Below are 13609 nucleotides of genomic sequence, written 5' to 3'. Positions count from 1 at the left end.
TGTCAGTATTTTTGGAAAAATCGGTTTGAAAGACTAGACTAGATCTGTTGAAAGATCCGGAGGATTCGTCAAGAAAAAAAAAAGATGTTGCAATACCTGAGCAATAAATTATCTTCACTGATGGCAAGACCTCGTAATTCGGTACAGGCAATAAACAAGTGTCTTGAAAAGCGGACATCGACCACCAAAAACCGATCTTCCGGGTCTGAAAGCCACCCCTGAGGGTCCATAAACGTTTTACAGCCCCCGCGTTATTTTTTTTTAACGGTAAAAAGAATCATAAAAACGACCTGACGACAATGACGAAGGGAAACTGCTAAATCTCTGGTTTTGTCCCCGTCGGCTATTCTGTCTCTGGGGCTTCAGTCACCCTGAGACCTCCACACTCGATACATCTTCATTCCCCAAGAAATCGAGACAGTTTGATTTCATTTCGCGAAACGTCTGTGTTTCAGCCCCCGCCCGTTTTATTGTGCATCAAACACGTGAATTTAATTTTTAAATCGAAAGGAGAATGGCTATTAATCTTATTTACCTACGCCTGATTCCCGGTGAGATAACATTGCTGAAATAATTCAATCATTCCGGAGTGAAAAAAACCGAGACAAATGATCGGTGATGGAAAAATTTAAATAAATAAGAACAAATGAGCCAGTGAATAATCCAGGATGAAGGAGCATCCGCAATCAACGCCGAACACGGGAGAAATTACTCACGAATTCAGAAGGGGTATACCTGCAAATTACTTTGCGATTCGAACATAATCGAAGGTAGATGAGGAAGAGGGAGTACGAGAGTGGTGAATTTAAACTCTCAAATCATCTCGCAAATCATCTACCACTGGTGTATCTTCGTCGGGAAGGGAATGGTTTTCGTTGGGGAGGACATGTGTCTCCTCGGGAGAGTCCCGTTGCCAGAGATGAAAGGAATATGAGGACTCCGGTGAGGGAGGAAGACTCAAAATTTCTTGGTTACTCCGTGTGGAATAACTCGGAGCACAACTCCTTCTGGGGCTCCGCCCAGTGAGATTTACAGTGTGCAACACGATGCACTGAGGAAAGGGCTTTCGGTGAATTATCGGGGAAATGGAGGCGAGACGGCTCCTCTTTTTTATTTTCTTCGGGTTTTTATTGATGGATTCGGGATGTCCCGGGGTGTGAAGACTTGTGTCCTCGCGCGGTCTTTATTTCGTGGAAACTAGAATTTTTTTTAATCAAACCTGATTTTTTTGTTCCCTGGGGATTTAGGTGGAAAATTTTCTATGAAGATATTTTTACTCGATCATTAATTATGATTTACGACAGAGAAATGATTTAATGGAGATTTTCTCTTGGGGTGGGGTAAATTGAACCGTCAAGATTCTAGAAGAATTTTCGGCTTTTACTCATGGATTAAAAACATTTTTTGAATTCATTTCGATTATTCTCTTTCTCGAATTTCAAGCCGACATTTTGGAAAATTAATCCTTGGGTGAGAAATATAAATACAATTTCATGAATTCACCCCTCGGATTTCCGTCCATCGATCTCATTCATTAATAACGTTAAAAAAAAAATTGTAAAAATAAATGGCGATTACCATAGGCATCAGATGACGCAACGAGGCCGTGGGTGGGCTGGGGCATGAGAGAAGAGTTGTTGTCCCGGGGACAAACGGTATGAAGTTAAAAAGTGGATAAATAAAAATTAAGGGATATAAAAAATAAAAAATAAAAATAGAGGGGACAAAGTAAAAGACTTGAGTTTTGCCACGTAGAAACTCGGTGTGGACACACATCGGCGATTCCACTCGTTATTTATACGGGGGAAAAGAGTCAGTGAACGTAACGAGTGCCGCGTGCTTTTCGTACGGCGTCCGACGGCCGGTAAGAATTTCACGGACGCTGTCAGGAGGTTTTACACGTATTTATACTCCCACTCAGATACTCCAAGGTTTCATTCTTCACTTCCATTTGTTTTTCGTCTATGAATTACAATTATTCGTTCATTAGAGATTTTCCCAGCGCGATATAGTAAAAATCGATTTCATCGCGTTAAAAATCTCAATTTATCTCGAAAACCGCATATTTCTGGAGAAACTATCATAAGACTTCATTTGTGGGGAATTCGATTAGCTATAGAAAAGCTCCCGGATGTTTTCACCGCGAATGGATAGTTTTCGAGATATCGAGGATCTTGTCACAATGCTGTGCGATCGGTATGGATTATTTTTTTAATTCGCGGTCAGTAAAAGTGCTTTGAGTGCAGATCGGTGAATTGCAGTGAAATGAACCCATAAAATCTCTCATGCGGAGGAAAACAGTAGTTTATTCTCTTCGGATGTGCGTAGGATAATCTCGAGAACGTGTAAAATTCACAAAAATCGTATGTGGGATCGGCCGGCGCCTTCGGTGTGCCACGAAAATTGGTATTCGTCCTGTCGATATTCTCATTACTTACACCGGATTAAATTATACCCCGCCAAACCCCTGAAAAATCAGAACCCATGGATTTTATTCATCGCCTGGCGCGATTCGGCGATTCGAGATTGTTTGATCAATTGTATACATCACAACTTCTTGAATTCCAGTATCGGATGATCAACGATCGACAACGCAACGAGAATCACCGATTGACCACTCCTCCTCGGATAATACTAGACTCACAAGTGGCCTCGTTCTTCATCATCTCTCTTCTTCGATATCTTTCCCTGTCTTTCCTCTCGCCTCGTGCCACGACATCAAACTAGTAATTTAACCGATTTGAAATTTTCCAGAAATCACGAAAAAATCGCATCCCCATGCACAAGCCGGATACAAATTTTTACGTAATCCCTATTTTTATCCCGATGGGAGGTAAACTCACTCTTCAATTTCTCCAATCTAATGACTCAACAAAAAATGTCTTGAAATTGTGAAAAACACGAAAGCAGAAAATTCAAAACCGCCGATTTCTTTGTGAAATAAAATTCCTTAACAATCGTCAATAAAAATACCGTTGGCAAATTGAATAAATCATTTCAAATTAATAAAAATCTAAATTATCGTTATTTCTTGGGTATATCCGCACGCGATTCGTCTTCCAGTAATGCCGTAACAAGTTCGTGACTCGACATAATGCAACAACCCCTTAAACACATTGCGCCGGTGAAATGTGCGTATAATATATGTGGACCACATAAAGAAAGAATATAAAACACTGCAAATGGGAAGCAGCCACCAACGGCGTATTCGCCATCTTCAGAGTGTTGGCTGATCCATTGGAGGAGTCAGAAAATAAAAAGAAAGATAAAAATCTTCAGCCGGGCCGCGGGACACGACCGAATCGCTAAAAGTCTTGCCGATCATTCGATACCTTCAACATCGAAATGCACAAGTAGTTCACCGACTCTCAACCGATTCGATCTATCTCAACGCATTCGATAATAATCGAGTCCATTACGCGTCTCTTGGAATTCCGTAAAAAAAAAATTTCCAATAATCCTTCCAGGGTCTCGTAAAATTAATTTAAGATTCAAATCTCAAAACAACACAAGTCATGAATCAGAGAAACTCCTGGAGTTGTGTATTTAAAGATGGAAAACCTGTTTCTGAAAGAAGTGAGTTCTTTAAATTATTCTCCCTTCATCCACGGGGTATCATTACTCCATGGACAAGTGGCACTTGGAATTTTGATAACAGTGAAACCGAGGGATTTTTGCTTGAAGGTGAGTTCGATGAATTTCACATCGGCAAAATGAGAAAATGGGAAAATGAGAATCGATTTCCCGAGGCGACATGCCATTTTCATTGGACAAATAAAAATAAATTTATTCAATAGTTTCAGTGAATTTTCGATTAACCAGTGAAATACACGGGCAATGAGTTTCTATATATTTTCGGATACAGGCCCGAGACATAACGAATGAGGTGAAGTATAAAAAAAAAGACTGCGGCTAACCGCTGGCGCAGTCTCGTAAATTGCATCGAGTTAATGGGGCAACAAAATAACCGAGTGTTTTGTTCATAAAAATGACACGGATCGGTAGCATCCGTTAGCGCCTAACGTCATTCGTTCGAGAAAAACAAGTGAAAAGCCGATAAATTTTCCGAGCCACAACGATTGTCAAAATACCAATTTTTTTTTTTCACACCCAATGGGAGAATCGAGTGCAATCGATGGAATAGCGAAAGGTGCTAGATAAATCGAATGGCAGGAGCCGCCAGGTCGGATTATATGATATTCACAGTACAATGCCCTTTCTCGGGTGTATCATAAAAAATATATATAAAACCGGTATGAATGCATAATTTTTTGTCGCACTTGGAACCAAGTGCAAGGTTGATAAAATTTATGAGAATGCGAATGTAGTGACAATTGGAGAATACGAGGTGTGAATAGGATTATTGACGGTGGAAAATTATTGCTCTCGCATGATTCAGTCCATTTCAGTAGCCAACCGATAAATCGCAGTATCGAATTCACCATTTTTTATAGTCGATTTATCTCGAAATGTCACTCAACTCTTTTGCACATCGAATTTCGAATTTTTAATAAAAAAAATAACAGTAATCGATACAATCGGCAATTTTTTTGTCCACGAATTGTAAATTGAAGAGTACAACCGGACAATAACGATTTCCCTGATATCTTCATACAGCTGGGGTCCAAGGTCCCCAACGCTCCCCGGTAAATTCAAGGTCAACATGAGACACGACCCAGACCCCGGGGAAAATTGGCATTTACGAACAGGTACCGATCGTTTCCAACCGATTCAACACCGATGAGGAGCCATCAGGGCCGCCACCTCATCGGTGTTTTAATCTACTCAGATTTTTCCATGAAAATAAAATAATGAAAACAAGTGATTTAACCCGTGTAATGCCTGAAACGTGACCTTTTCTCCGGGACTTGTATCGAAGAGGTTTAGCGGACGGATGAGGATGGGGGCCACTGGCGGAAACTCCTAGGGGCCCTGTTGCGGTTGTAACCACATACCGCGGTCTCAAGGAGCCCAGGGTGGCAGGTGGTGCTCGCAATGGCTGACCATCGGGCCAGTCATAGCACAGAACTACATGTGGATTTTATTTAGCGTACAACACCGAGGAGGAATAACGAATCATTATGAAAAAACAACACTCGATGGAAAAAAGAGGAGAAAATGTTGAGAATGAGTTATGTACGCGCATCGAGATCTATTCGCACTTTCCGCCTTGGTGATTAACATCAGGGCGGTTGGATTAATTGAATACGGGCACACGGTGAGGGCAGAGTAATCACCATTTTTTTTTTCTCAATTCTTACTCTCTCAGGCATTAATTCAATCCTTCACGCTAATTGGGCGCTATTTATTGGCTATTTTTGCCGGACTTTTTGCAGAAGTTTGTTAACATTTGGGGAGATGCCATGATTCTGATGGTGTGAAAGCTCAAGTGACCGCCATGCTGGGTTAATTAATAGGCGTCCGGGGGAATGTCGACTAGAATCAACCCACGGGGACATTAATAACTCTTTCTTCTGACGGACTAAAATTTTGCTAAAGCAGGACGAGATAGCGTGAGTACACGAGCGACTGCTCGTTCATCAAACTGTAAACTGATATAATATTTTTAATAAATGCAGATGCACCGAAGGAGTCAAATGCTCAGGACTAATTAATAATTACCATTAAACAACATTCTCCCGGAATAAAAGACATTGATCATACGATAATTGAATTAGTCGCGAATTAACGAATCCGTTATGTATGAATTTACCTCCGTCTGTTATCCCGGGTTTTAAAAAAATTGTAATCGGAATATTTTTTTCTAAATTTTCAAAAAATTTCTGGAAAACTTTTCAAAAATTTGTATGGGAAATTTTTTTCAATGATTTACATGGCGTTTTTTTTAGAATATTAAAAAATCAAAGAAGTAATAATAATTAAAAGAAAAAATTATAAAAAAAAATTTTCGGAAAAATTTTCTGAAAAATTGAAAAAAAATATTCCGATTAAAATTTTTTTTTACGCGGGATCGTCAACAATTATTCGAATAGTCAATTGAAGTTTGAATTTAGTCTTGAAATTTGTAATGTTTTTGGAACGAGCAGTAGGCGGATGAAGCGGGCGTGGAGAAGGGAAAAGGGCGTTGTAACTCATACGAAGAGACTCGTACGTCATCCACCATCCGGGCGAACACAAGCGCAAAAGTCTCCGGGCCACCACCACAAACGCAGATTGAACCCTGGTTTCCCACCTTGGGGTACAGCCTCTTTAGGTCGGGGCCATTGGTTTACTTGCGTGTGCCTCTCACCTATGGAGCCATGAGGCAGAACCACTCGATCAACTGAGCACTACACACGCCTATATTCCGCGCAATCATCTTGATAAAGGACACCTACTATTCCTCGTATTCATTGTTTTCTACCGCGAATGAATTTGAAATTATATTTGAAGATTAGTTTCAAGATGCCGCGGACTTTACGACACTCGTCACTCATAAACAAAAGGGTAAAATAGTATTTTATTTCTGAAATGTTGAGAATCAAGTGCAAGTCTCACCGGTCTGACCCCACGACGAGCAAATATGTGACACCGATTTTTTTTTTACCGGTGTGACTCAAGCGGACTAGTATTGGCAAGTGCATCCGGTTGTTCGGAAAAAAAATGGAATATGTATCACACGAGATAGTAAACAGAACGCGGCAAGATGATTATTTTTTGTCTCGTTACTGCAAACTCATTAGTCGCTGACGCATTTCTTCCGTCGAACATCGATAATTTTTTTCTCTTTTTTCGTAAGCACGTAATTTAGATAAACGAGAGCGATTGCGCGGGCTCCGTGCACTTATCTTTTGGCGCGCTACCGGCTTTACGTTTAATGTATGACAACAGAATGCAGAAGGAAGAGTCATTTGGTTTGAATAACACCGAAGGTCAGCGCGTAAAATTATTATCTCGAATCGGTTTTAATTTAATAATTTAACTGACAGGTCTGAGCGCGATTAATTAGCCGAAGATTTGATGGATGAGATAGAGGGGTGGAGAGGCTATAAAAGTTTGCACAAGTGGTCGTATCCCAGAGACGTCGCCCTCTGTCGAGTTGGTAAAATCGTGGTAAAAATTCTCTGCATTACCGACCGCTCATTTTACGAGTACTTGGGGGTTATTTGGTGGGGGTTGGAGGGGATGGAGGGGGAGAGTAAACGACCCGAGCCGCGATTTCGTCGTCGTAAACGTCAGTGTTACGATTACAGTGCTGTTCGTTGCTAGTTTATATTGAACGAGGTTACTCCCCGAGGTACGTAACACCTACTGCAAAGTGGTGGGTGAGAGAAGCGTGCTATGCTTACATAGGAGATGAGACCACGTGGATTTTGCGCGGGAAATTATTCTCAGCTGTTTTCCCATGAATTTCAGCTATTTAAAATGGATTAATTTAAATATCACACGATTTATGGCTCTAGGAGAAGCAGAAGACATCGGCGAAGAAAGATATTCTAGCTCCAATAGCTATCAATCGATAATATGATTTACGACATTTACCGACAGAGCGAAAATTCAAAAAATCGGTACCTCGCTTGGACAAGATATAAAGGCCGGCTATCTCAAGTAATGTATCTTTAAAAAAGTGGAGCCCATGTATATTCATTCCGAGAAAACGACAGTAGGAATGAGCGGGGGTCTAAGATAGCGCACAGAAGAAATGTGCCTCAACCCACTATTCTGACGCGCCCTCTAATTACCCTATAGACACGGCCAACCCCTCAATGAGCCCATAAATACCCTCACCTAGGGCACATCTGGAAAGTTGGTGAAAGTGATCTGAACCGCTTGCGGTGAAAGCATTTGGGATCTCCGCAGGGGTGCTTTGACGAGGATTTCGTAAATCTGAAATTACCCCGGAAACTTTTCTTGGGGAGAATCGACAAGCCGCCGATTACACTTGAATTGTAACTTGACATTGAGAAACCGTGGCAATAACTCGAGTAACAATCAGCAATGTCAAAATAAGTCTCATTTCGCACCCGTAGCACGTAGGACCACAGCTGAGGATCAGCGATGCGTTTCGTAAAATGGCAAAACCCCAGCCTTGACACTATGCACAGCCCTTGCTACACTTTCGATTGTGGAGTACATGACGTAATACTTCACACCATTTCGAACCTCATACGCTGTTCAACGCGCCCTGAATTATGACCAGTAAAACCTACTATCGGAGATTTTACCGGGTCATAAACCGGGTATTGGTGATTAAACGATCGCTTCTGTACCAATTTGCTGTTGCAGGAATGACTGGATGACGATAATTCCGTGTAAACTATTGAGAGATACGGTGGAGGTGGAATGAGAAAGGGTGAAATGATTCATTGACTCTGAGCAATCTAGGTAAGTGCCTTCAAAACCAGTTTAGTTAACTCGATCTTCTGCTTAGGTACTTCTTTACTCCATTACCTAACGCGGGGTAGTGCATTCCTGTGGTCACTGTAATCTTTCGACATGACTTTGTTCCAGATTCGACTACCATTTTTGACGGTTTACTGCCTTCAATGTTGGGAAAGCCTCTTGAAAGTTACTCCTGATTGGCGGTAGCTTGACCAGCTGAGAGGAGACAGCCCATGTGGATGAGAATTTGCTAGCCACTAACACCATGAATTAAGAAGAGAATGGAAGTGCGAAAGGGACCGATGGAAACAGCTGACTACCGGAATTTGGGTTCCGGAGGGGCGAGTGTGCACTCGAGCCCCCCAGAACCTCGGGGATCTCCCTATTATATCTTCGTGTTACCCAGGACGATTTTACACGCACTTGACTCCATTCTGTCGCCCCAGTCATTTATAGGAATCCTATCTCTCTCGCTCCCATTGGCTAGCCTTACCCTGGCACTTTGAAACTAACTGAACCCCCGGGTTTACAACAGGTATGAGCCTGAAGAGAGGAAGATGTTAAGTTTATGGCTTCACCAGGAGGCGTGTTCTTTATTATAGACTTATTATTTTGATATCATGTGAATTCACTGTGATCCTTCAGAAATTGATCCTTCCAACTATTAATACAGCTACCAGAAAATTACGAGAGATAGTTTCATGGGTCGATGAACGTGTCAACGGGTTCGTCTATTAGTTATTGCTCTCTGTGTGCAAGCCAAGTTATTGTCATGGAAAATGTATCCACGTCCAACGGGAATATAAATCCATTGCTTCAATTTTTGATGAATGTATCATACTCCCGTAGTTCTATGACTAATCCTTCATCCGAATTCAGCATTTACACAGGCGAATAAATTGAAATTGAAATGTACAGAAGAAAGAGTGACAGTCAGGTCTTGTTTATGACCATTTATGGAGGTCGTGAAAGCATCAAATGACGTCCAACCCTCCCACGAATAAAATTAGTTAGTCATGCTAGTTCAATGATTCCAAAGACATTTGACCACGTGGTTTCGTGTATATTGGTTTGCCCCGTGGCACAGTTGCTCTCTCGCGGTAATAATTCATCTCGGCTGTTATGATAATCGGTGCTGCGCCCCCCCCCCCCCTCGGTGTATAATACGAACACACGTAAACGCTTGGCACACGCGGATCTTATGAATGCAAAAGGCTTACCTGCTATGGCCATCCAGGGGTAGAATGTATGGTTGCCTGTTGGTTGTTGATGTAGTTGAGTGGCGACCGGTTGGCTCGCAGTTGAGTTGAGACTGCAGGTGTTCCACGAGGACGTTAAGGACCTCGAGGAGCCGTTGTTGCCGGGACTTGAGGCTGGATCACCGCCCACGAGACCGCCGTAGCTGCCGACCCTCGTGCCCTCGGGCGTGCACGCGGACGGACGTACGACTGGATTACTCTGGCCATTGGCGCCTGAGGTTGCTGACTGCCAAACGTCCTTGACAGCTGCTGCAGCCATAACTGCAGCATAACCATTCTGATGGGCTGCTGCTGCTGCTGCTACTGCTTGCTCTTGTTGTTTGCAGTCTTTGCTTGCTGTACTTGAGTAGGATGATGTGGTGTGGCCAGTTGCTTCTGGTGTTGATGAGTACAATTTACAGGCTGTTGCTACACTTGCATCGTAGGGTGAGTCCTGGGGTGGTCGGGTATTGGTACCACTGCCTGGATGAATTCCTAGGCTACTTGTGCTGTGGTGGTGGTGTTGGCTCGAGGCATACGGTGACATACCCAGACCAAGGGGAAAACTTCGATAAGCAGCGGCTGTCGCTGGATCGTGGTGCTGACCTGCTGCTCCAGTTTGATGATGATGACTTCCGTAGAAGCCGCCCGCTCCCTGTTCGAAGTAGGAGTTCATTATTCCGGGTATCTTGGAAAAACACTTGCTCAACACAAATCACTACTTAATCTTCTTTCTCTGTGGGAAAAGGCTCGGCTCCCCCTTTGCTTTATTATTCAGTATTTAAATTCACAACTGTCCACAAGTGTTTCACTTAAAATTCTTTGAGAATTCAAATGGAAATTTAAACGCATTCACGACAGGTACTCAAATGTTGATGGCCACTAACAACGCCGGACACTGGTAATTAGTACGTGATAAGATGAAACGTCAAACCGGCCGCAAAGTCATAAAAGTCATTGGCGGCCGGTGAGTTAATGACAGTTTCAAGATTATTCCAAGTTGTCAATAGTCCATATAAACATGACACCTATGAGAATCTCTCACCACGGTAAATCGTTTATTTTTTTTAATGTCTATTCTCAATGCTCACGTCTATACTAACAAGACCAATGTCGTATAAAACTCGCCAGTTGAATGATGATCGCTAAATGCCCGTTACGACGCAATAAAATCGGGCAATAAGACCGGGCTATAAAATGCCACCTTGGGCTGTCCCGCGCAATCCGGCACGCGACTCCAGTTCCAGTCTACCTGAAGGAACTGGCTGAGGAAACAGTTGCGAATATCGGGGTAAAAACAAACCGCAAGAAGTGAACCGATCTTCCAAAAAAATCCAATGAATTTTATTATTATTATTATTTCCCAATAAAACACAAAATAAAAATGAAAATCGAGCCAATGGCCTTGAAGCAGAGAAAACCTTGTCTACGATATTGGACTCATTCACTGGTCACTTAGCACTCCTGGCAAAAACCAAAAAATTTTCCCTGATACCGCCCGATGATGGGATTGAGGTACTTGGGGGACCAAAAGGGTGTACGAAGGGTATCGTAACGAACCACGGTATGCCAGTGCGGTGGTCCACGGCACACTACTGGCTTTTCTCGCGCCCCGTGTACCGCCACTCTGTACCCGTCGTTCGTCTCTTGCTCGCCACCAACCTCAACTCTGCCTTCTGCCCTCTCGCTCACACAGCTGAATACCGTTCCCGCTTCCACCCGCGGCTGAATACTGACTCTCTTCAATCGTTCCAACTCACTCGCTAACGATAAAGAGAGAGAGAGAGAGAGAGTACCAAATGCACGAGGGGGGAAAACCTCTCTGGGACTCTCTCGTGTGCGGACAAGAGGCGCACGAGTACTGTCGTCCTCGTTCCTCACGTGCTTACCCCACTCCAAAAGCTCCAACGATAGCCGCCCCCCTCCCCCTTAAGTTTTCCTCTGTTTCTACCCCCTAATCGCTCTCACTCCCACCACCAACATCTCACCGTTCTTTCTCCCACTTGTTCTCTTTTCCCCACTGCCTATTACTCTCTCACTTACTCCCACCCTCTCACCATCGAAAACCATCCCACCACCGTGCCTTTTCGCTCACACACTTGGCCCACCCTGGCTGCCCCCTGTCGAGCGCTCCAGTAACTCAGACCAACGTGCCGCCGGATTAAATTCGTACGGCCGCGCGCCGTGCATTGAGTAGGCTATGCCCACCGAGATAAGACGGTGGAACAGAGACAGAGGCATTACCTGCTGACTTGTCCTGAAATGTCTGACAAGGATAAAATGCCAAAACGAGAGAGAAATGAAGCGTTAAAACAACCCGTAGCCCCCCCTCCTCGCAAACCCCCCGTGTGAGAGAGAGGGGCGCGGACCCCACCGTTGCTTCGAGGGAGTCGGCAATAGTAGCAGAAGAGTAAAATGCGCAGATAACGGAGGCAAAGGGACTGGTGGAAGGTAGGGGGGTTAAGGTAACGGGGTGTCAAGGGGGAGGTTATGCTTAAGGACCAATCAGAATTGAATTCGTCACGAGTACCGTGCGATTCCCACTACGCGGTGAGAAAGTAGTTCCCCACCGAAATTACGCCCATATTCAGCTTAAGCACCGCCCCATTTTACCCCCACCAAGTGGATGAGAGGAGTACGGGGGGCCAGGATGCCCCGTGGCGTATGCGTCGCGTAGCGCGAACCACGCGTGTTCCCGCTCTCACCGCCGCGGCTTTTTCGGGGCTGTACAATCGGCGCCACCTGTGAAACAATTCGCTAACTAAATCTAGCATACCCATTCGGACGTTCAAACTGCCAGCATCGGCGTAACCCAGCGCCGTTTCAAACGATTATTGGCCCATCCAAGTCGTGTCGAGTGGCTTGACGGTTCTTTTATATACGCGCTGAGAATACCCACATTTAAAAGCTACCGCATTTTAACGAATCTCCGAAATCACGTGTTTGAATGTTTATTTTTATATCGTTGAGTTCTTTTTTTTTTTTGTTTCTCTCAGCGGTTTCATTTTATCGGCGAACATGATTTTAAAGAGCTGTAATCACGGGGTTCAGATTGGTGGACAGTTGAGTGGCCTTTTACGAGGCCCTTTATGGTTTATGGGTCGTTTTAGACGGTCGGACAATTAAAATGGTGTAAAAAGAATGGAGTGGCGAGTGGATGGGGGAAAGGAGGAAAATGGGTGGCATGCCGCCTGTGGTATCGGACTGTTCATTGGGATGTAAATGTCGGGGATTATTGCCCCCTTTCGCACCTCGTAAATTATTTCGTAACGAGACAATTTATACGCGTCATAAGCCAGTGGCTAGTATTTACTCTTCATTAGGCAATTGATCGCATTCTAAATGCCAATATTTTTCGAATACTGAGACAAAAAAAATCTAAATCTAGAGTGTCAACTTCAAATTAGTTAATTTTATCTCATAAATTTAGTAGCGATCGGCTGTTCATTGAAAAGCAATCATTGGGATTAAACTACAAAGCGTAAAGTGGTAGATATGATTCCTCAGCCATTCACGGGGCTCCGACAGGTGGCAGACCGTTTGCTCGATAATCATGACGGCAGTAAACTTGGGTTTTACGACCACTCGAACAGAATCGTAAAAGTCAGGGCCTTTAAGCTCCCAACACACCAGAGTGCGCGGCGCCGTGGGGCGCGTGTCGGATACGACGGGGGCGTGAGGTTGAAAAGAAGGCACTTCTCCCTATATACACCTTTCTCCTCCTGCCATTATTTTTTCCTTTTTTTTTTTTTATTTCCAGAGAAGTGAATGGGGTTGCCGAAACGGGGCCTAATGCCCCATTCCAGGGGCCATTCAAAGATACCCGGGTTTTCAGCTAATGCCTCGAAACCGCTTATCCTTGGATATGAGAAGCCCGCACCAGAGCTCATCTCATCTCGGGGAATGAGATTTTTATGACCTTCTGGTGCTCTTGAAAATTAAATCCCGAGAATCTCCCGAGCTATCGATAAATAGAAACGAACGGCGAATAAATTCTGCTTTCCTTTCTACCGAAGTCGCATTTCCCGAGGTATTTCCGAGTAAATAAG

The 13609-nt window shown here is 43.7% G+C and overlaps 1 protein-coding gene across 3 annotated transcripts in view; it reads right to left on the bottom strand.

The window, feature by feature from the left end:
- The window catches only part of LOC105269305 (homeotic protein ultrabithorax), a 79163-nt gene extending 68023 nt beyond the window's left edge, over positions 1-11140 (bottom strand). For all 3 annotated transcript variants that reach the window (XM_011309440.1, XM_011309443.1, XM_011309441.1), the window contains exon 1: positions 9543-11140. In XM_011309440.1, the coding sequence (XP_011307742.1) occupies positions 9543-10236 (694 nt within the window). In that variant the 5' untranslated portion in view covers positions 10237-11140. The remainder of the gene's footprint in view (positions 1-9542) is intronic.
- Positions 11141-13609: the final 2469 nt, after the last annotated feature.

This window comes from Fopius arisanus, unplaced genomic scaffold (assembly GCF_000806365.1).
Source record: "Fopius arisanus strain USDA-PBARC FA_bdor unplaced genomic scaffold, ASM80636v1 scaffold00067, whole genome shotgun sequence".
NCBI lineage: Eukaryota > Metazoa > Arthropoda > Insecta > Hymenoptera > Braconidae > Fopius > Fopius arisanus.
Note: the sequence above shows the minus strand (reverse complement) of the source record. Positions and strands in the feature narration are given on the sequence as shown.